This window comes from Electrona antarctica, assembly GCF_951216825.1.
Source record: "Electrona antarctica genome assembly, chromosome: 10".
NCBI lineage: Eukaryota > Metazoa > Chordata > Actinopteri > Myctophiformes > Myctophidae > Electrona > Electrona antarctica.
In genome coordinates this window covers 24,303,921-24,328,995 of record NC_136791.1, presented here as the reverse complement: position 1 = coordinate 24,328,995, position 25,075 = coordinate 24,303,921, and the positions used below count along the sequence as shown (strand labels likewise).

The window sequence follows — 25,075 nt, the reverse complement described above, 5'->3', positions numbered from 1 at the left end:
TCCTTACTGTCCTCCCAGCATGTGTACTTATTACTTAAGCCTCTCCAATTGATTCAGAATGCCACAGCACACTTGGTCTTCAACCAGCCAAAATTCCAGTGTTGGGAAAATTCACTTTCTACATGAACTTATTGTATTGTACTTGCTTTGGCAATGCAAACGTTTGTGTTCTCATGCCAACAAAGCTCTATTGAATTGAATTGAACTAGTCCAAAGTTCTGTTCACAAATTTAAAATGGAACAAGATTTAAAAAATATATTTCGATTTGTATTCTCGTGAGAACTATTGCTTCCATTATCGCATTGCAACTTATCAGAAATAGAAAGCCTGACGTTTCTATTCGCTTAATTGGATTCCCCAGCGACGATGTCACTTTTGGACGGGTTTCTGAACTGCCCACAGCCCAGTGGTGGAAAGTAACTGTACTTAAGTACAATTTTGAGGTATTTGTACTTACTCCACTACAATTATTTGAAAACTTTAGTTACTAGTTACTTTGGAGATTTTAATTTTGATTAGAAAACATACATTAACCACTTCAACTCTATACATTTTGGCCATTTGAAAATAGCCGATCTACAAGCTCACAATGCGTCGCGTTGCGAAGCATTGTGAGCTTGTAGATCCGCTATTTTCAATAGATTTTGTACACATTTTGAACTTTACACATTCTGCACAATGAGTACTTTTACTTTTAGTACTTTAAGTACAGGTTGATGCCAATACTTTTACACAAGTACATTTTCAATTCCGTACTTTTACTTGTAAACAAAGTAGTTCTAAATTACAGTATTGGTACTTTTACTTAAGTAAAATAATTGAGTACTTTTTCCACCACTGCCACAGCCCTCCCATGAGACAGAGACCGAGTAGAACAAAAATAATGGTGGCATTTTATGACAGGACCAATTATATGAAGGTAGGTTCAAAAGTGGTGAAGTTGTCCTTATAAGTAAAACATTTGAGCACGTTTTCCACCACTGCCTATACAGGAGTGACCATGGCAACAGTGCATGGCAACAGGTAGCCTCCAATCACTGGATCATGTTGTCATCATGTGATGATTGAAACCCTGCGTGGTATACTGGAATGACAACCACATTAAAGAACAGTCTTCTTTGAAGGAAAGAGAAACTAGAAGGCTTTAACAACTCCTGAAACCGAAGCCTGTTTTATTTTAAACTAGAAAAAGTGCCCTGCTGGGCACAGGTCTCCACCAGGAGCATAGGACTGTGTGAGATGTTTGGCAAAATGTTTAGGATTAATATAAACATGTTTTTGAGGCATTTTGTTCCAAAAATGTGTTTTGCAAAAATCAACCTGTTGGTGGCGCTATAACAGGCCAATGTGAAAAGGGTGGGATATATTCCTCAGCCTAGTAAGAAAAAGGTGTGAAAGATTTCACGTAAATTGCATGCTGCGTTCATGATTTGAACTGTGAAAGCTAATTATAGCCAATTAGGATGGAATATGAAATATTGGACAGATCCGACTTGAGCACATGACCATAGAGATAGTGTGTAACGATTTGTGAGATTTTTGGACAGAATCTGGAGGAGTAATATCAAAAAATGTGTTTTACAAAAGTCGGCCTCCTGGTGGCGCTATAAAAGGCAGATGCGGAAAATGCAGGTCAACGGTTTGTCCTTGGCCTCTAGGGAGTGTGCATGCAACGTTTCACGCAGATCGGTGCAGTTTTAGGTAAGAAATGTGAAAAGCTGCCTCATGGTGGCGCTATAACAGGCCGTTCTGGAAAATGTGGGGCAGAGGTTCATCGTTGGCATCCATGCCTTCGGCCTGGTGGAGACAATTATAGTGGTTCTAAAACATAGACCCCCCATCTGAAACTGCATGTTCAAATTATGTTTTTGTACAGTGAGTCCATTTGGTTAATCCATTTATACACTCTCGCTTAAGTCCCTTAACCCCCTCAATGAACCATGAGGGTCTTTTTTTCTGGAGACTCATATTGCCCCCCCTTTTTCACTTTTTAACTACATGAATCAAAGATGTATTTATTATCAATCATGACATTAGATTATTTACAAATGATGCAGCATATAAGTCTTTTAGCATTTTAAATTAATATTGGCTTTATATATCTGCCTGACTGCCTGTTGACTTAAATTAGCAAATAGTGATTGGACATTTAAGATTTTAAGATCATGTGAATCATTTAAGATTATGAATGACTTACATGAAATGCAGTACAATCCTGCAGTGGGTGGACAAAGCACTTATAAAGGCCTATATTGTGTACTAGTAGTACTACGGTAAATGTAGGCTACACCACTCGGAGAGCAGAGCCCTCTATCTACAGAAGCTCATTAGATTTTCAATTCAATTCAAATGAGCTTTGTTGGCATGAGCTACAGTACACTGCACTGTAATGTTGTAAACTGCTGCCCCCAAGTGGTATACATTAGTAGTGGCTGACTTGGACAATCGGTAGCTTGCTTGTTCGGTGACAGGGGTCTCCCCCCTCCCTCCCCCATGTCTCTCCAACTCTTTTAATAAAACAAATCAATACATTTTCAGGTGGGTTGCCAATGTTATCCATTCAGGACAGAGTACCCATTAATCAGCTTCAATTTTAGTTTTTCCAATTTTGTCTGCTCATTTCTTTGTGTCATCATTTCTAATTTCCCTCGTTCATTATCATGTATCCTGCATGAATTCCCTCTCCTGATTGGATAAAGTTGGTGTCCCACTCCCAACTGAAATGTGTTTACTAATGAGTTGGACTGGAGAGACTTACTGAGCAAAAACACTCTAGCCTATAGCAATGGTTATCAGAACATATGCTATTTAACACCTTATTAACAGAAGTATTGCACATTTATGTTCCACAAATGTGTTTAAATGTATTGGTACTGTACATAAACTCATAATTGTTTTAATTGATTTATTTATGTTTCACTATAGGTGTTCAGACAACATACAACTGCGTAGAATGATATAGCATAGATCCCACATAATACGAATATAAAAAATAGGCCTAATATTTATAAAACAAATCTTCACATAATAGTAAACAGGGGCATACAATAAAGTGACTTTATGGGTACAGTACATTAAGTTAGAATGTAGTATAAAATGTAGTATAAAAATCACACCCGTGTGAAGTGAGGGGTGCTCTTATCATCGTACATCATCATACATCATCTCATTCCGGCCAATCACAATTTGCGTCCTCACCTTCGTCTTCAATGTTTGTGTTACGCAACGTTTGTGTTTACATGAACACTCAACATTGTCCATTCAATGTCAATGGCATTTCATGTTTGGGTAGGACAATGTTTAATTGTGTTAGCACATAAACCAAAAGCTGGACATACCGTAGGAGGGGCCATCGTGATGTACAGGAGTTTATGAACAGTTACAGTAGAGTACACTACAATGCAGTAGACCATAATAACTTAAATGTCCATCATTTGTTGCTCTATGGCAGTGGTTCTCAAAGTGAGAACTTGGTTGGTTTTGAAACACCTCATATTCAATATGGAAGGGAAGAAAGTGTGGATCTGAGACACAGATGTCTGAGGTGAAACAGTATGAATTCACACTGTGCAGTGACAGAAACAGACTTCAGTATAACCAGTAAGATGCCTGAGGGCGAGGTCGCGTGCACTGGCCCTATGGAGCGTGTCTTGAGTGTACACTGTACAGGGTTTGATGAGGTCAGATCAATTATGGAATGTCAGAACAGGTCAGCTCCATATATGGAGATCTAAGGGTGGCAGCGGGGGCAGTGTCTTGAGTGTACAGGGTTTGATGAGGGCCCAGGTAGGGCAGGGTCTTAATTGCGGGCCTGTTGAGAACTCTAGTTTTCGCCAGGCTGCCAGGCAGGGCTGCACAAATAACTTTGGGGCAGGCCCGTCTAGAGTTTAAATGGACAGATATCAGTCAAAAGGGAGACATCGAAGAGGAAGAATGGATGGGGAAGGATCAACATATGGAATGTCAGAACAGGTTCTAACATATACCCATATACTAATATTGATGACATCAGGGATCTCCATATATGGGCTTAATTGCGACATCAGGTCGCATTTACTATGATTATGATCCCTGATTTACTATCATCCCTGATGATGTCATAGTGATAGTCATGAGACCTGGGCACAATATATGGGGTCTTTCCCCATGTATGGGGATTATGATCCATCACTGTCGTCATGGTGATGTCTTCATTTCTAGACTTGCACTGCAACAGTTTATGTTGTGTGTGATGTCAGACCTCAGTTCCTGGCCAGCCTACATAAGATGCAAATTGTCTTTAGACTTTCACTTCATCTCAATGATGTATAGATGTTTGTTTTTGGCTTCTAACAGACAGCGAGAGTGAGTGAAGAGAGACAGAGAGAAGCGGGAGAGAGTGATATAGTATTAACATATTGTCCAACCCCAATAGAGGAACCTAGAAGTCTCATCCCCATCACAGTCTATTTATATTTCCAGACTCAGGTCTCCTGTTCTGAGTGAGTGTCCATACTGTATGTCGGTGCCCCACCTTCCTCCATGAACACATGAAGCCAAACTGCCAAACACTGAGGAACGAACAGATCGCCTCAGCAGCCTGTCGGTAAATTAACTGCTCTGTAATCAGCCAGAAACAAAGAGACACAGATGAACCCAATCAGCCTAGTTACACAGGAAAAACCTTCACCTCTCAACAATGTGACAAGAGTTTCAATATGTCAAGTAATCTGAGGGCACACCGGCGTCTCCACTCAGGGGAAAAACCATACCACTGTCCACAGTGTGACAAGAGTTTCACTGACTCAGGTAGTCTGAAGAGACACCAGTTTATCCACACTGGGGAAAAACCATACCGCTGTCAATATTGTGACAAGAGTTTCACTATGTCAGGTCATCTGAAGAACCACCATCGTATCCACACTGGGGAAAAACCATACCGCTGTAAAAAGTGTGACAAGAGTTTCAATCAATCAATCAATCTAAAGGCACACCAGCGTATCCACTCTGCAGGAGAGAAACCATACCATTGTCAACAGTGTGACAAGAGTTTCAGTGTGTTACGTGGCTTGAAGAGACACCAGTTTGTCCACACTGGGGAAAAACCTTACCAATGTAAAAAGTGTGACAAGAATTTCAGTATGTTAGGTAATCTGAAGACACACCTGCGTCTCCACACTGGAGAAAAACCATACTACTGTAAACAGTGTGACAAGTGTTTCAATCAATCAATCAATCTACAGACACACCAGCGTATCCACTCAGGAGAAAAACCATACCACTGTCAACAGTGTGACAAGAGTTTCAGTGTGTTAGGTGCCTTGAAGAGACACCAGTTTATCCACACTGGGGAAAAACCTTACCAATGTAAAAAGTGTGACAAGAATTTCAGTAGGTTAGGAAATCTGAAGACACACCTGCGTCTCCATACTGGAGAAAAACCATACTACTGTAAACAGTGTGACAAGTGTTTCAATCAATCAATCAATCTACAGACACACCAGCGTATCCACTCAGGAGAAAAACCATACCACTGTCAACAGTGTGACAAGAGTTTCAGTGTGTTAGGTGCCTTGAAGAGACACCTGCGTCTCCACACTGGTGAAAAACCATACTACTGTAAACAGTGTGACAAGAGTTTCAATGAGTCAAGTGGCTTGAAGAGACACCAGTGCAGACTTGAGAAAAACATTTCCAGTCTTTTGTAGTTAAATTTAAGTTCTGAGTGGATTCAGCTGATATATTTAACACAACATTCAAGAACTGTCTAATATTTTAGTGTAGTCCTGCTCTTAACACAATCACTGCTGGGAATTAAATTAAGTAATTCATCCACCACTGCCAGCGTTTTTACCAATCCCCAACAACGCCTGGCTTTGCAATGTGACGTCATGTGGCAGCCAAGTCTATGGACTTTTAATGTTTGTCTTATTCATGCCCCAAAAATATGAATAAAAGAAAAATAATAAAACACTTTGATGACAAAAAAAGAATATGAATTAAAAACTATACACTATTCAGCAAATACACGGCCCTGGTCTATTGAGAAAGTATGCATGCCAATCGATGAACTTGTTAGCCCTAGAATGTCTGTGATTTTACATACATTTCATGTATTCCAAATACACAGCCATAGATCGGTCCTATCCGCGCACGGTTAGCAGACTGACCTCGTCGGCATTTAAATTTGTAGCACCGCGTGTGTACTCACCCAATAATGAATTCCTATAAGACTTGGAGTGCAATGGAGTCAGATATTGTTCTCTAGTTTCATATCCATTTGAAAGTTCTGGCAGAAAACGTGGGTTAAGTAAAATATCGCCACTTTTCCACGAGATTCACATGGACAACATGTCAGCGACGAGGCGGGATCTGAAATGACTGCTGGTCTGCTGGACTGAAAATATGAAAACTTCCTTTTTTCTACCAATTGGCAGGTGGTGTGATCAATAACCCCACACCAATCGCAACACACCTGTCAATTGTGTGCCCCATACATTCTTTTTTTATTATTTTATTACGTTTTTTTTTTGGCTTTCGCCTTTTATTTTATTATTTTTTTATAGAGGGACAGAGACAGTAGGCTGACAGGAAATGGGGAGAGAGATGGGGGGATGACATGCAGTAAAGGCCGTCGGGATCGGGAGTCGAACCCGCGGCACACTGCCAGACTGGATTACCAGCCAAGGTGCCTGGACCGCAATGTGTCGCTTGTAGATCGGCTATTTTCAAATGGCTGAAATGGGATGATATGATATGTTTTGTGATAATAATCAAAATCTAGGCCTGGGCCGTGGCTCAGCGGTCCAGGCACCTTGGCTGGTAATCCAGTCTGGCAGTGTGCCGTGGGTTCGACTCCCGATCCCGACGGCCTTTACTGCATGTCACCCCCCATCTCTCTCCCCATTTCCTGTCAGCCTACTGTCTGTCCCTCCATAAAAAAAATTATAATAATCAAAATCTACAAAGTAACTGGTCACAAAAGTTTTCAAATATATGTAGTGGAGTAAAAGTACAATATTTGGATCCAAGATGTAGCAGTAGAAGTAAAAGTATTGGGAATTAGAAATACGAGTCAAGTAAACTACAAATGCCTCAAAATTGTACTTAAGTACAGTAGGCCTATACTTAAGTAATTAGTTACTTTCCACCACTGGCTAATACACACAATCGATGGAATGGAGAGGTGTTTGTCGAGGGCTGGGTGATAAGCTATGTGTGGGTCAGGGGTTGGGGCTCGGTTGCGTTACATTTACTTTGTCAACGTAAATGTAAATGTAATGTTTCCTCATGCCAAATAAAGCCCCTTTGAATTGAAATGAATGGCCGCCTGCTGACTTCCCCACCCTCCTTGTATACAATGCTCTTAAGAAGGCCTGGTGTGACATAATGACCGTAGGTTCTCAATTCTCAGGTTTACAATCACAAACTGTTTTACGAATGAATGCTTAAACATAAGTATTAAACGTAGATTTGGCACAGCATAATCTTATAGTATGGGACCAGTCAATCATATACTGATTGGCTGGATGCTGTGTAAAAAGCAATCATGCAAATCATATGTATGGTGTGTTAGACAGCTGCTATTTTACATTACAATCACAATACACTGTATAACACCCTGAGAATATAACAGTTTAGGCAGTTGAATTAACATAGAATAAACCTTTATTCATCCCTGGAGGGAAATGCAGGAGCCATGGAAACAACAGTAGCCTATAGAGAGAGAGAGAGGAGAGAGAGAGAGGGAGGAGAGAGAGAGAGGAGAGAGAGGAGAGAGAGGAGAGAGAGAGAGAGAGAGAGAGAGAGAGAGAGAGAGAGAGAGAGAGAGAGAGAGAGGGAGGAGAGAGAGAGGAGAGAGAGGAGAGAGAGGAGAGAGAGAGAGAGAGAGAGAGAGAGAGAGAGAGAGAGAGAGAGAGAGAGAGAGAGAGAGAGAGAGAGAGAGAGAGAGAGAAAAGACAGACTAACGGGCAAATATTCTCCATTTACCCCATTACATTTATTTGAAAACTTTAGTTACTACTTTGATTATTATTACAAAACATACATTAAACACTTCAGCCCTACCTTATATACATTTCGGCCATTTGAAAATAGCCGATCAACAAGCTCACAATGTGTCACTTTAGTTTGGATGTGATGCATTGTGAGCCTGCTATTTTCAAAATATTTGTATACATTTGAAAACTTGAAATGGGACATTCTGCATGCGTGTTATGAGTCGTCCTTGTACATCTAATGAAGTCTGTGTACGGTACTTAAACTTGAGTGTATATACAGTGTTTATGCATGTACTTGATATGTGATAGTATACAGCCCTGCATTGTACTTTATAGATACGAGGCATCTGCTAGATGTCGTCAGCAGTGTTGTTTTTGTCGACTAAAACTAAGACAAAAAATGTTCGTCGACTACCTTTTTTCACTGACGAAAAGTAAATGGTAACTAAATGAAAACTAAGCTATGATGACTAAAACTAAGACTAAATGTATTGACAATTTCGTCAACAGCTAAAAGCTAAAATACTAGGAAGGGGTCTAGTGGACAAGAGATCCAGTATAAGTCATTTTACACTAGGTTGCTTGCTGAAAATAGCAGATCTACAAGCTCACAACACGTCACGCTGCGACGCATTATGAGCTTGTAGATCGGCTATTTTCAGCAAGTGTAAAATCAGTCATTACGACAAGATCAAGGCCCGCCAAAATACATTTTAGTCGACTAAATGAACTGTAGATTTAGTCGACTAAAATCTTATGACATTTAGTCGACTAAAACTAGACTAACACTTAAACATTCCATGTGACTAAAATGTGACTAACACTAAATGAAAACTATTCAAGAGACTATGACTAAAACTAAAATCAAAATGTTCTGCCAAAACACTGGTCGCCAGTGAGGTCAGCCTTGTCATTATCATGTCATGTTTCTATGTCTCATATATCTTGCCGTCACGTCACTATGATCCAGCACTATATACTGTATATTCCCTGTCTGTGTAATAAACTTTGTGAACCTATAGCGTGATACTGTCTTCTGTGTCACGTTATTGTTCTCCCGGGCCCGCCGTCGTACCAAAGGAATACTTCAACTGGATTGTCACACAGACACCACCCAGCCTGCACACACTACCAGCTTGTCACACAGACACCACCCAGCCTGCACACACTACCAGCTTGTCACACAGACACCACCCAGCCTGCACACACTACCAGCTTGTCACAGCCCGACCGAGGGTCTTCTAGAGATCACAGACACCACCCAGCCTGCACACACTACCAGCTTGTCACAGCCCGACCGAGGGTCTTCTAGAGATCACAGACACCACCCAGCCTGCACACACTGGTCAGCTTGTCACAGCCCGACCGAGGGTCTTCTAGAGATCACAGACACCACCCAGCCTGCACACACTGGTCAGCTTGTCACAGCCCGACCGAGGGTCTTCTAGAGATTGATTGATTGATTGATTGAAAATTTTATTAACAGTTTGCAGAATTACAGTACATTTCAAGCACAAACTCAATACAAAGGCTGTTAACTGTGAGTGGACGACCCAATTAAGCATTACACTTGTTTACAACAGGGTCCACCATGTTCAATTCATCAAAACATTTAGAGACGTACAAATAGACACTTCTATATAGACAAAGAACAGTACAGGAATTCATCATAATGGAGGTAAAAAGGGAAAAGAAACATATACAGTGAGGGGAAAAAAGGGGGGGGCGGTGGGGGTGGATTCAGATTTTACGGGGGCCAGTTTCGAATTGCAGCCATCCGTAGGTGCCCTTTGAGAGCGGTTTTGAAGGAGTCAAGGGATTCGCATGTCTTAATGACTGTTGGTAGGGCGTTTTGGTGGCATAGGAGCGAAAATAATTTAGTCCCTTGTTTGTGCCGAATCTGGGTTGAACATGATTCGTTGCACTCCCTCTGGTGTTGTGGGTGTGGACTTCGTTAACATTAAGGAAGTATCTACACAGGTACATGGGTATCTTGGTGGAGTATCGAATCTTGTGGACCAGACCCATTGCAAGATGCTGTACTCTGTCGCCGACCCTAAGCCATGCCAGTCTGTCAAAGTGGGCAGGGGTGAGGTGGGTTCGGGGGGTGAGGCCAAGTAGGAGCCTGACCAGTTTGTTTTGGGAGGTCTGGAGCCTAGTTTTAAGGGCCTTTGAGGTGCTGTGGTACCAGGAGGTGCATGCATAGTCAAAGAAGCCTTGTACAAGGGCTCCTGTTAAGGTCTTCAAGGTGTTTTTGTCGACCAGTGAGGAGATCCTGTAAAGGAATCTTGTTCTTTGGTTGACTTTTTTGATTACGTTGGTGGCCATTTTATCACCGGAAAGATTAGCCTCCAGGATGGAACCTAGGTAGGTAATTTCATCTTTACGTGTGATAACATTGTCACCCACTCTAACCAAGAAGCCATTTGCCTTGCTGAGATTACTATTAGATCCAAAGAGAATGGATTCAGTTTTTCCCAGGTGTAAAGATAGTTTGTTATCAGCGAGCCAGGTGCAGATTCTACCGAGTTCAGAGCTGAGGGCATTTTCAACCTGCAGTTTGTCCCTGTCCGAGACCAGCAGTGCCGAGTCATCTGCGAACAGGAACAAGTTGCAGTCACAAGCTGAAGTCATGTCGTTAACATATATTAGGAACAGTAGAGGACCTAGTATGCTTCCTTGTGGAACGCCACAGCTCACTGGGAGGGGGGGGGACAGTGTTCCGTTCACTTCCACCATCTGTGCTCTCCCCTCCAGGTAGGATTGCATCCAGCTCACTGATGTGCTATCGAAACCAATTGCTTTTAGCTTGTTAACCAGTATGGAGTGGTTCACTGTGTCAAAAGCCTTTTGGAGGTCCAGCATGACCATGCCGCAGTATTTGCCAGCGTCCACCTCTTGTTTGATGTGGTCGCTCAAATAGAGAAGGCATGTGTCAGTGGAGTGGGATGTTCTGAAGCCAGATTGGAACTCGTACAATAATTTATTAGTGGCAAGATACTTTTCAACCTGTTCATAGACTATTTTTTCCATCACTTTCGAGATGGAGCTTAGAATAGAAATAGGGCGGTAGTTGCCGGGGTCTAATTTACTCCCTTTCTTGTGCAGGGGGGTTACTTTGGCCAGTTTGAAATCTAGGGGGACCTGTCCCTGTTTGATGGAGAGGTTTACTATGTGGGTGATGATTGGAGCTATAGAGATGGCTGAGTCTCTGAGAAATTTGGAGGGAATATTGTCATGGCCAGTGGCCTTGTGGGGTTGGAGGGCACTCAGTTTCTTAAGTACCTCATCAGTTGTTACCATAACTAATTTAAAATCGTCTTTACAAACACCTAGGTTTCTGTAGAAGGTTTTAATGTGCTCTACACCAAAGAGCCCAGAGTGGGAGGGCAGATTGTTAACCAGCGTTGTTGATATGTTTGTAAAGAAGATGTTCAAGTAGTTGGCCACATCAAGCTTGTCAGTGAAGAGAGTGTTGTTCGCTTTAATGTTTATGTTTGAAAACCTGGTTGTTGAGTAGCTTCCAGAGCTCTCGAGGATTGTTTTTGTTTTCCTCAGCTTTATTATTAATGAAGTTACTTTTGGCGGATTTGATCATGGCAGTAACATTATTTCTTAGCCTGTTTCGTTGGGTTTTTAGGTTGTCCAGCTGAGCTTGGAGACCCCTGTTGAAGCGCTTGGCAAGCTTTGACTTGCATTTTAGAAATTCAGAGCATTTTTTGTCTCTGGCATTCGTTGCAGTCATTATGTCCGAATTCATCCATGGCTCCGAGCGGGTTTTGACCCTGATGGTTCTCAGAGGAGCCATGTAGTTCAGTACTGATGTAAATTTGGTTTTGAAACCAAGCCAAGCTTCTTCGACAAGTGTGCTGTTAAGCTCATCGGACCAATCCAGACTCTCCAATTCTTGGTTAAAGGCCTCACTAGAGTACGTTTTGAGGTCCCTTGATATGACTGCTTTGTGGCAGCCAGACTTTGGTTTTTGTTTTTTGCGGGTACAGAATATCATGAAATGATCACTAAGCCCGCATACAATAACACCTTTCTTGGAGATTCTGGATTTGTCCGAGGTCAGAATGAGATCAATGACAGTTTGAGTAGAAACACACACTCTAGTGGGTTGGGTAATACGATCACAGACACCACCCAGCCTGCACACACTACCAGCTTGTCACAGCCCGACCGAGGGTCTTCTAGAGATCACAGCAGTGAGTACTTTAAGCACATTTTCATGCCAATACTTTTGTACTTTTACTTAAGTACATTTTGAATTCCAGACTTTTACTTGTAACAGAGTAGTTCTACATTGCAGTATTGATACTTTTACTTGAATGCAAAACTGATCCTAGTATTGACCTTTTGCAGACCGCGGCCATTTTGCCATCAGTTTGGAAGCACTCGCAGGGCAGGGCAGTTGAGTGATATCTAACGAGCACTTCCAAACTCCAGCACTTAGAAAAAGAATCACCTGCAAGGACACAAAGTAGCTCATAACATGTCTCCAGTGGATTTTTATGAAACAAACACTTTGAGGATAGAAAGACAAGAGAATAATTCAAGCTTTCCGTACAGCTGCAATGTTGGTGAGTTTGACATTGTGTAATACAATCAGATAGGACTTGGATGAATGGGCTGCCAATGGGAAGTTGCACCTAGGTAGCACCTTGCCATTAACTTATATGGTAAGATGGCCGCGGTCTGCATATGGAGAATAGTCCATGTGCAATCTCACCAGAATCCATGAAGGTCAAGAGTCAGTAGTAAAAACTAAAAGTCACTACAGTACTGTGCAGCTCTTAAAAACGTTCTCATATGGACGTCAATATTGGAGCCGAGTATGATGGCTATACTGTCACAAAGCGCAAATATTTTACCTGCCCATATGCTGGTATTCTAGTTAAGTTGTTCTTAAAGTGGGAACCGGGGACCCCAAGGGGTCCTCCAGGGAGGAGTTTCCAGAGGGTCCCTATACTCCCATGCTGGCCAAATGATTAATAGTTCAGGTACTCTGAGAGTTATGAGGTTCCGTGACCTTAAGGCATAGTAAAAACCAACTACGGGACCTTGAAATGAAAACGTTTTAAGAACCACTGGTAGAAACACAGCCTATACCCAATGTGCAGACTCAGAGGAGGGATGAGGTTGTGTGAATTAAAATGGTCAGTCTATGGTTTCACGCTAATAGACGCTATAGCCTAATGTATTACTCGATGATGATGAGTCAATTACAGTTCATCTTTTTTATGGTAAATTAAAACAAAACATAATATGGTATTAAGGTTTTAAACCTTAAGGCTATACAGTAGCCTACACTACATTAGTCACTCTATAGTGCCAATACACTGTATAAGCTATACAATGTTTTCTGAGCCAGCAAATTAGTGTTCTGCAATATAAGCATTTGCTGCCATGCACCACTGATTACAAAGTCAAGCTAAATTCTTAAGTAACTATAGTCTAAAAAAAGAAAATCTGGAGCCACTTTGTCCTGCAGTGTTGTCAGAGATGGGTGTACTGATAATTGCAGGGTGCTTTTGGGACCACGTGACCTCGCCCACAGGATGTCCCACGCTAGAAGACTTGGTGCAGGCTGGTGGTGTGTGTGTGACTGTGTGTGAGAGAGTGAGAGAGAGTGTGACTGTGTGTGGGGTGGTCTGCTCACAGAAGTCGCGAACAAAACATACATCATGTTCCCTGGAGCCGAACGTCGTCAAAGTTGGCTTAAAAGTTGCGAAAACTAGCTCGCAATTTCCTTCAGACAAAATCTACCACGGGTGGCTAAGATTTTAGTGTCTTCTTTTTGTAATGACCATGTAAAACAGTGATTCATTATTTCAACGCTTCTCGGGTGACAATTACACTTTATACTTTTTTTCCTACATTGCCTTAATGGACATTGAGCACTTTTAATTTGGATGTTTCTTCGTTCATTCGGATTATGATGATGATGGCCCCCCCGCCGGCCGTCATCAGTTGAATTCATTGACTGAAGCAGAAGCGGGGTGATCCGCGTCAGTCCGCGGCTACAATGAAGCAGTGTGTGTGTGTATCCTTACACAAGAAGAGAGACAATGCCGCAAGATGCACAGAGAGGAGACTCGATTCCCACAACACCATGCACTGCAGCCGGGACCCTTCGCTATTCGCCGCCGAGGACACAGATAAAGGTTTGTTCCATTCTGTGATTGGAATCCCTTTTTAATCATGATTTTATGAGCTCTCTCGAACTGTAGAGGAGCATTTTTTTTTACTAGAGCGACCGTAGCACACGCTCGCCTCGACGCACCAATTTCGGCTCGTATTGAGGAATGATTTGCTGCATGTGGAAATCACAGATTGAAAAGCAAATTGGTGCTATGGGTTAAACCATTCTTTACGATTTCATTAGCTTTATAAATAATTGTTCACTTTCAACACAAGGGAGGTCTTGTGCAGTAGCTTTGCTGCTCACCCTCCTAATCAATGATGTTTTATAGTCCAAGCAAGATGATGAGATCCAAATCCTTCACATGAACGGTTCCATACGGGTGTTCGAAAGACGTGCGATCGCATACTTTATCAGACAGTTTCATCAGAAATGCACGGCATTCGGAAGCATTCATTAGGATGTGTTAATTTGAATTCTGTCATGTGTAGGTGTTTGTCATGTTCTTATCACTGCCCCTCCCCCTTTCACCACCACACAAACGCATGCATGCATGCGCTCGCCACACACACACACACACACACACACACACACACACACACACACACACACACACACCTGTTCTTCCTAAGTGTATGTTAGTTTTGGGTTTGATAAATCATTACCCTTTAGTCCATTAATTCTCAAACATTTGCATGCCAAGGACCCCCAAATTCATTGATATGTATTTGGCCGTGGATCTCCATCTGAAAATAATGTTGAGCCCAGGGCCCCATGCCCATAAGTGAAGATTTGTCTTATGTTTCATATAGAAAATAGCCAATCTACAAGCAAGCTCACAACATGTGGTTTTTTGAAACAGGCCTTATATCCACCTGTTCGTTTTGCTGGGGACCCACTGGGACCCCCTCAAATACCCCTGAGGGTCCCTGCTTTAGGCTACAGTAACATCAAATCTATATACACATCATGGATAAGGCCTTAATTTCATTAACCAACCCATACATACTGGACATTGAAGGCCTTTTCATACTCCAGTTTTTGGTGATAAGGTGAGCACCGAAACGGTGGTTAAAGTAACAACAGAAAGAAGTGTTGGGTGGGGTGAGCGGTGGGTCGTTTATCACCACGACGTGACTTCATGTTGTAGTTGTCGGTGGTCACCTTCTCACCAAAACTGAATAGTTGTAGTAGCAGGAAATGTACAGACAAGCTTCCTTCCCACATTTAGCCAGCCCAGTGGTCCTCAAAGTGGGATTTAACCTCTTTCAAAAAAAAATATAACAAATAGACAATTCACAAGCTCACAATGCTGGGATATTAATGTTTGGCCATCATGCACAAACATTTTATGGAGGACAGTTTGAAAGTGGATACTTTCACTAAAATTCCACCAACTATAGAAGGTAATCCAATGAGAATGATTAAGTACACAATTGTACAACTGTGTACTGTAGATGGGATAGATAGAGAGATGCCTATGACCTGAAATTCTGAATAGTCATTCGCAGTGCACTTTCTCATTGGAAGTTATTAGATCAGATATGTAATAACTTCTCTTCTCTCTTGGGGGTCCCTGGCGACCGGTATTTTCAAATGGAGGTCCGTGTGGCTTAATAGGTATGAATTATTACGGTGTAATTTAGCCCACTGGTTCTCAACGATTGAAATGGACACTTATAGTGTCACTATATATATATATAGACACTATAGTGTCCATTTCAAATGGACACTATACAGGTCTGTAACATATGTGTCCGTTTGGTTCCAGTGATCACAGAGTTAAATTGACATTGAGGATTAAATTGAGGATAAAATGCATATCAAATGGCGGGGTCTGTAGCCTAATGCGTATCAAACTGTGGGTCCTTGTTAAATTAAAAAGGTTGAGCAGCACTGGTTTAGCCCACAGCGGTATAAATAAATCCATGATCCGCCGCCGCCGCCTCAAGGCTGTGAAGACAGCCATTAGAGTAATTTGTAGTGAGATGATAAACAGACTGATGCGTTTCTGCTTGAGCAGATAGTCAGATTTTGCCAAACGCCTGGCTGCGTCTTGAATATGTAAAAGCACTCAAACTCCAAGTGGTGCAGGCTGACAGTTTGACAGCCACGGCGTAATGCGCTCAGATAATTGGCTGATATTTACAGAGCACACAATGGCTTAGAGACTGTCTCTTCTCATAATGATGTACCGGCGGTACAGATGATTTCCACTGGCTTTGACGTGCACGTCCAAATGGTTGGGGGGGGTTTTGCATAGCGTACATTTAATTTCTGTTCGCTTTGATGGACAGCCTTGCGCCTCAGAAGGAGAGAAATTATAATACGGAGAGATTTCCTACACCTCTGAGTTCCATTGAACCACTTGTATAGTCATATACTTTTGTGTGACGAATGGCGGAAATAGTCGATCTACAAGCTCACAAAGTGTCCTGGCGAGACACATTGTGAGCTTGTAGATGTGTTATTAGTTATTACTGCAAGTTTTGAAAAACGTGAACATGGGGAATTTGTTTCAAATAGTAGTAGGGACTCCAGGCCTGGCCAAATCGCTGGCCTAGTGGTCTCAGTAGGTAGGTGCCAAAGTAGCCTGACAGCGTGTCACAGGTTCGAGTTCCGATCCCGACAGCCTTTCGTGTCTAACTTCACTTCGCTATCAATAAAAATCTTTTAACAGCTCACTCCAGGGTGGTTGAGTTGGAATTAGCAAGAAATAAGAACCCACTGGCAATGTAACGTGTGTATTCAGGACTCTTGGACGAGTGCAAGGTGACACCATTGTGTCAAACCGAAGCCTTCTACTGGGCAGTGGATGTGTGTTTGTGAGTGTGGGGTGAGCAGTTCACCAGACCAGGACTGTACAATATTATTAACCAAAAATAATTGGACGTTGAGAATGATGTTCAATTACGTTTCACAATGACGTAATCATGAAACTTGCCAATTAATTCAAACCGCTCATTTGGTCAGCTTTTGTGACCTTTCCTTCGACTCCTCACCATTACAAACCAGAACATTGTACAACCCATGTTCCTATCCATCTTGGTTTAGATTGTTGTTATTGTACCTAGTTCACCTTATGCCATATACACCTATAGTATTCAACAATCAACACACTTAATAAGTATTATAAGTTTTGTGTCTGGGTAGCTCAGTCGGTAGAGCACTTGTCTTTCGACAGCAAGGTCATGGATTCGATCCCGGGCACCGCCAACTCAGCGTATGAGGAGCACGGCTTGAAGTCGTGCGGTAAATACTGGGAGCTGATGGTAGGTGTTGCGCTCCACCTCAGCAATCCATCTCCCAGGGGTCTAGCACATTGAAACGGGGATAGACTCCCGCACCCTGGCTGATACCGACAATAAGCCTCTCTGACTTATTTACTTTTAAGTATTACTAATTATTAGTACCAATTACAGTTAAAATTACATTTTCCCCATTGTTAATGGAGTTACAGTAAGACTTCACTCTAAACAAGTGCTGCTGTACAAGCAGAAGCAACACTTAGGAAATTAGGGTTCCTTTTTGAACTGTGAAATTGCTGAACGGAAGTCTCACTAAATGTCAAGATTCAAAGATTTGTCACATGCAAGTACTGTATGTGCAGCGAAATGTTAGAGTGGCAGACTCTGCCGTAACGTGCCAACAATGTCCAACAACATATATAATACAAGGAGACACGTTGTATTTCTGAGACAGAACTTTATTACGTAAGCTCACTGGAGAAGTACATTAACACTTACACAAAGGTCAAGTAGTTCTCTGTCTAAAGCAGGGATTGGACCATATTTATATACATAGAGATAAGAGAGGCCTACACCACAGAGCCAAGTTGTTCTCATAACGATACATTAAATGAAATTAAATACCACCCCAGCATACAGTAAGTACTGTAAGTGGTAGTGTGGAATGTACAGACTGCTAGGACAAACAACATCTTCATGTCAAGATTCCTCCTTACACAGTCTAGTACACAATATATAGCAACAGTGAACATAAGAAATGATCGTATGATTGAAAGTATTAAAACATTGTAATTAAAGCCAAGCACTAAGTAGTGATGAGTCATAAAGTGTAGTGAATGTGCTCCATGTCCAGACACTCCATGAATGGCATTGTGTTTCTGTGACATATGGAAATGCTCCACAGTGTCTGCTGGCACAAAAACACATTCTCTTTTTTTCTTCTCTCTCTCGCTCTGTCTACTCTCTCTCTCTCTCTCTCTCTCTCCCTCTCTCTCTCTCTCTCTGGTTATGGGGCAAACAGATCTCCCACAAAATGTGTCAGATGTACTTCCACTGCACCCACATCATGAGTAGGGTATTGATCATAGAGCAGTGTTTGTTGGGCTGTTAAATGGATCGGGGTTGTTGTGCCCCTGAGAGGATTTTGCCTTTTAAACCTATTTAGTTCAGATGAGCAAGAGGGTTTGTTCCCGGATTATCCCCAAACATGGACTCACAAACACAGTGTGATCATCAGTGAGAGAGAAGTTGGCTGGGGCAGGAAGGGAGGCGATAAACTGATATGGTGATAAGCTGATGACTTGGCCGGTGTTTTCCGCTTGTATACATTATGGGATATTTAATACCAATATTGGTATTGGATGCAAGAACCCAGTATCAGTCAGGCTCTGAGATTCACGAAGCATTGTATATACAGTTACATATACACTATGGTTCTTAGAGGAATGATAGCGGATTCGATACTGGTTTCCCATATCCATGTTCCAGTCCACAATGTTTCTGCATCAAGGCTAATGTTTTGCATTGATGAAAAAAAATACCATCCTGTACCTTATTAGTAAACGAGGCCTTTTACCTCCATTTGACTGCTTTGCTCCAGAATGAGGCTTTGTCCGTTGAACGACAGCGATGAATGGAGGAGAGCTGAGTGAACAGATTCCTTCAAGGCAGGAGCCATTTCAGGCGAACACACACTCTGTCTAGACGTCGCCTTCAAGGTCCACCGTTAAGAATGAAGACCAAGTATGCCATAATCTTCATCTGCATCGTGGCCCTGGTCATCATCGAAAAGGAGAGCAACATCTTATCAAGGTGAGGGAGGTGGTCTTCATAATTCTAATGCAGTGAAAGTACGGGTTCCATTTGTACACTATCAGAGTTATAAACCTGTAATAAATGTCCAATTGGTTCCTGTTCCTAACTATTGCTGGTGAGCCCCTGAAAGGTGGATTTTCAGGCCTGTTTTAAAGGAAGCTTTAAATGATATGATATAACATTATGTTGTAATAATATAGCAGCGGGTAGGCTACTTGAGGCCAGTCAACTGTCTTCCGTGTTTTGGAACAATGATGTGCGACCACAACGCACCGCACCGCACCCACCCCCTCCTAACTATGCCGGTCCCCGAACATTTTATGAAGTGTCAGCTGGTAATGCAAAGGTAGGGAACCCCTGCTCTAATCAATCCATCATGTCTCATCAGGGTCTCCGATAAGCTGATCCAGAGACAGACTCCACAGCAGACTCCACAGACCCCGCTGATGGACTTCAGCAACAACAACACACAGAACGGCTCCCTGGCCATGCTCAAGCTGCTGCTGTACAGACTCACCAACATGAAGCTCAACTTCTCCGTGCCTTCCTCCGAGGAGCCAGAGGACGACGAGGACGCCTACGGCTCAAGGTTATATTATAGTTAACTAAAACTAATTCAATAAAATTTAAAAAAACTGTTGTCACACAGACAAAGGGACAGGTCACACAGGCCACACACAGGCCTTCTTTGAGCTTTTTAAATCCTGCACCTGACCCATAGTATGAAAAAAACTAACACTGAAACTAATAAAAACTAAACTAAAACTAAGCGAACTAACTAACTAACTAACTAAAACTATAATGAAAAATCCCAAACTAATTTTATTCTAACCATATACAGCTACAGCAGAGGAGGCCACAAGCACATCCTGCTCCTGGCCACGACGCGGACGGGCTCGTCGTTCGTGGGCGAGTTCTTCAACCAGCACGGCGACAACATGTTCTACCTGTTCGAGCCGCTGTGGCACGTGGAGCGCATGCTGACGCTGGCCACCGGGGGCACCAACGGCTCGGTGTCGGCGGGCGTCTACAAGGACGTGCTCCAGGGCCTGCTGCTGTGCGACTTCGCCCCGCTGGAGCGGTTCATCTCGCCGTCGCCGCAGGACCACGTGACGCCCGCGCTCTTCCGCCGGGAGTCCAGCGTGTCGCTCTGCGAGGAGCCCGTCTGCACGCCGGTGGTCAAGGACGTATTTGAGAGGTATTTCCTGGATATATACTCTAGCCCATTTAGACCTGAGGACGATTCTACGAATGCCTTCTAAATCCTGATAGTTTTCTGAAATACCCATGTTTCTATGTCAGTCGTTCTCAAACTATTTCATGTCAAGGAGCTCCAAAATTATCTGTATTTTGGCCACGGACCCCAATCTCAAAACATGTTGTTCCAGGGACGCTCCCAGAAGCAAAGATTTGAGTTAAAAACGTTCGCTCTGAACGAATATATTAAAAGATATCCACCACATTTTCCAAAAATAGCAGACGTAGTGCCGCGCTACGAGCTTGTAGACGTAATGCTTGAAACCCCAAAAGGGCTTCCCGCCCAGAATGGGCTAGTCTAGTGCAGTGGTTTTCAGACCGTTTTCACATGAAGGCCTATTATTTATTCCGCATTTGAGCCACGGACCACCATTCGATAACATTTAACTTAAGAATATTTTGTTGTCGTTGCATAAGATTCTGTCCACAATTCCATGCTGTAGAGGCCTATTGATGTGGTGCCATCAACACTGAAATGACAATTCTTCTGCATTCTCTAATTGTGTAGACTTCTTGCAAATTAAGTATGCAGATGTTTAACAATATCTTAACTCTTGAGAGCGTAAAATGAAACCAAATGGACCCGTCCATTTCATTTTAAGCTCTCAAGAGTTAAAGATCCATTTGGTTAGCTGGGGACCACCTGGAACCCACTCAAGGACCACTGGTGTTCCCCGGACCACTGGTTGAAAACCACTGCTCTAGTGATGACTTTAGCTTTCAAGTAGAGCCAGTGTGGGCCAGCTGTGTAGAACAGGCTTGGTCTGTATTAGCTTTGATTTTGATGGCAGATTTAGATTTTAGTTTTAGTCATGGTCATTTAGTTTTCATATTCATATTTCACATTTTAGTCTTCTGAAATGTTTTAGTTTAGTGTAAGTCGCCTAAAGAGTTTAGTCGACTAAATCTACAGTGATTCAGTCAACTAAAATGTATTTTGGCGGGTTGTGATGGGGTTGAAATGCCTGATTTAGAAAATAGCAGATCTACCAGCTCACAACGTGTCACGCTCCGACATGTTGTGAGCTTGTAGATCGGCTATTTTCGGATAGTGACACCTGCACACAACCAAACATAAAATGACTTGTCTTTTAGTTCTACTGGATCTCCGCTCCACTAGTCCCTCCCTGAAATTTTAGTCTAATTTGTATCTGTTGACGAAATTGTCAGTGAGTATATTTAGTCGTAGTTTTAGTCAATCATAGCTTTTTTTCTTCGTTTTTGTCAGTGAAAAAAGGTAGTCGACCGAAAGTAACACTGGTCTATTATATGTATGTCTAAATTGTACGTCCTCACAAAAGTAGACCAACCACAGCGCGGCTCAGGCTGCCTGCCCTGCCGCATACATTCAGCAGAGCACACAGCTGTCACTGCTAGGCCAAATCAGCAGTCACAGCTCAGTAACATTAACACACAAAACTCACATTAGCATATTAAGCACATCATTGGTGATGTGTGGGCGGTGTTCAGTCTATATTGTATGCCCAATGTAAAAGCATACAGTATATAGGAAGTGGGAACGTAATTCTTCTCTTCTACTACAGTAAGACTGAAGAAGTCTGTAAGATAAGATGTAGGTTATTATACGTAGGGGGGTTCAAGCCAGACAGCCAGGCTAATTAATTCAGCGGTCTGAAAAGCCTTTTCAGTCGCACAGGGAAGCCACACCGTTTTACAGTAGGCTCTGTGCATACATTTAATCCCGGGGGTTTCCAGACAGTGCCTTGCAGAAAGTGCCTCCGCAAAGCAATGCGGTTGTGCGAACGTTTTGCAGTCTCAAAGCCACTGGAAACAGACTTCTTTCCCCGAAGAATCAGATACATGAAATAACTGATAAGAATCAGAGCAAAACCGGGCAAAGGAAAACACTAGACCTCTGGTTTTTATGCCCTATAGTTGTAGAGATTGAGCAATAGATACAGTATCAATGCTGGAATATTATCCGGACCAAAAGCTTTAGCTGACTTCAATTGTTTGGTGGCTGCTATGCAATCAGCCTGCAATGACATGCATAAGATCTGGTCACCCCAGTTTAGTAAGATGTTCAAAGTAAAAATATTTAGGACGACCGTCGAGCCGATTCTACTCTATGGCTCCGAGACATGGACACTTTCAAAGAAATTAGAGAAACGGTTGGATGGCTCTTACACCCGCCTTCTAATGAGAGCGCAAAATCTCTCTTGGAAGAGCCACCCATGGACTTCTCTAATATACGGCAACCTTCCCCGTGTTTCTTCACTAGTCCGATCCAAAAGAACAGTTTGCCGGCCACTGCTACAGCGCTGACAATGAGGTTATATCTTCCCTTCTCTGCAATCCTGCCTCAAAGCAGACCAGAGGTAGAACACTATCGTTCCCTGATGTCATTGCTAAGGACACATGCATCAGTAAGCAGGAACTGGGGATGGACCGGAAAGTCTGGCGTGGCATTGTGAAATCCATGATCTCGACCGCGGTTGAAAAATGATGATGATTAGACTCTGCGCCACCCCTTATCCCTAAACTTATTTGCCATTTTTTACTAAAAAACATTTTAAAACAGTTCAACTAGCCGCACGTTGTGAGCTTGTAGATCGGCTATTTTAAAAGGTTTTTCAAAATAGTAAAAAAATGGCAAATACATTTAGGGATAAGGCGTAAGGGTGGCGCAAGATATACAGGTATATACTGAGTCTTGTTTTGACTCCACACTGAGGACTTACAGCTGTGTCCCTCTCCTCACCCATGCAGGTACCACTGTAAAACGCGCCGCTGCGGGCCTCTCAACCTGACCCTGGCGTCCGAGTCCTGCCTCGCCAAAGAGCACCGCACCATCAAGACGGTCCGCGTGCGCCAGCTGGACAGCCTGCGGCCCCTGGTGGAGGACCCTCGCCTGGACGTGCGGGTCATCCAGCTGGTGCGAGACCCGCGCGCCATCCTGGCGTCGCGCATGGTGGCCTTTTCCTCCAAGTACCAGACGTGGAAGGCGTGGGCGCAGGACGGCTACGTGCCCGAGGACGACGAGGAGGTGAAGCGGCTCAAGGGCAACTGCGACCACATCCGCATGTCGGCCGAGGTCGGGCTGAGCCGCCCCCGCTGGCTGCGGCGGCGCTACATGCTGGTGCGCTACGAGGACATCGCGCGCTACCCCATGCAGAAGGCCGAGGAGATGTACCGCTTCACGGGCATACCGTTCAGCGAGCAGGCCCGGGAGTGGATCCTGAGGAACACGCAGACCACGCAGTCGGCCAGCGGGGTCTACTCCACCCAGAAGAACTCGTCGGAGCAGGCGGAGAAGTGGCGGTTCAGCATACCGTACAAGCTGGCCCAGGTGGTCCAGAGGGTGTGCGGGCCGACCATGGAGCTGTTTGGGTACAAGTTCGTGGACGACGAGAAGACGCTGCTCAACAGGTCCGTCAGCCTGCTCGAGGACAAGCTGTTTTACTTGTCGTAGCATAAGATTACGTTTGTTTTTTTGTTTTTTTGCGCGTGGATTGGTGGGCGAAAGCCACGGTAACTGTTTTTTTCCGCACCCAAACTAAAGGGGGACACGAGACAAGATGAGAATTATCCCGCTGCTTTTTTACCAGTGATCAGACATTGGATCTGCGTAGAATTATGTCAAATTATCCACGCTTACCAGTTATGTGCCTCAATGAAACGCTTTCAGGAAATATAAGGGATAAAACATTCGTTGTGCCATGAATCTGAACATTGTTGTATCAAAACTATCACTTGAAAAACATTATTTATTTTAAGGCAAATTGCGCTTGTTTTTGAAATGGCTATAGAGTTGAATTGTATTGAAGCGAGCTTATAGCTTGTAATACATCATTATTCTATTGGAGTGTACAACTTTATTGCTAGTCCCTCCCCTTCAGGGCTGAACCATAGTACTGTAAGTGTGTGTGTGTGTGTGTGTGTGTGTGTGTGTGTGTGTGTGTGTGTGTGTGTGTGTGTGTGTGTGTGTGTGTGTGTGTGTGTGTGTGTGTGTGTGTGTGTGTGTGTGTGTGTGTGTGTGTGTGTGTGTGTGTGTGTGTGTGTGTGTGTGTGTGTGTGTGTGTGTGTGTGTGTACGTGCAGTCACACCAATGCAACTCCTTGCAACAAAACAGTTTTAAGGTCATGTCACACCAATGCAAACCCTTGCAACAAAACAGTTTTAAGGACATGTCACACTGAGGATTTTACCGTCAGAGACAGAAAGCACAGGCGAGTGTTTCTATTCTATAGGTTCTTAAAGTGTTCTTAAGAGTTCTAAAAACACCCTGGCCAGATCAACCCGTCCGCTAATACTGTTGATAAATATGCAGTAGACAAAGCCAGTATTAGAATACACAAGACAACCTGTTTATTGTAGAACGGATCTCTTTGACGATATAGGGCTTTAAATATTTGACTCAGGTGAAGTTTCAGTAATGTGAAATTTGTATTTTGTGACGTCTGTGCTATTCTGTCTGTGTGTCTTTGGTCTGCCTCGCGGCTTTACTGTGCCAAAATCATGTTCTGGATGTCATCAGACAAATGCCATGTATTATTCTTAATCATCGTTCTTGGGCCATCCGTTCCCAACATGCCATAGGAAAGAAAAAGGTCGAGTAAGGATGCATTAAAGATATTCAATGCTTATATGAAATCAAGTGTGTTGCTAC

At 43.0% G+C, this 25,075-nt stretch overlaps 2 protein-coding genes across 2 annotated transcripts in view; one reads left to right on the top strand and one right to left on the bottom strand.

Annotated features, from left to right (window-relative positions):
* Positions 1-25,075, bottom strand: part of cdhr1a (cadherin-related family member 1a) — a gene marked incomplete at both ends in the record, with an annotated part of 275,718 nt that overhangs the window by 31,938 nt on the left and 218,705 nt on the right. The gene's annotated exons all lie outside the window — the stretch shown is intronic.
* Positions 13,686-24,418, top strand: chst3a (carbohydrate (chondroitin 6) sulfotransferase 3a). Its single transcript, XM_079512991.1, has 5 exons — positions 13,686-14,147; positions 18,974-19,185; positions 19,577-19,777; positions 20,030-20,386; positions 23,176-24,418. Exons 2-5 carry the CDS (start codon positions 19,106-19,108, stop codon positions 23,876-23,878), a joined length of 1,341 nt encoding a protein of 446 aa, XP_079369117.1. The 5' UTR covers positions 13,686-14,147; positions 18,974-19,105; the 3' UTR covers positions 23,879-24,418.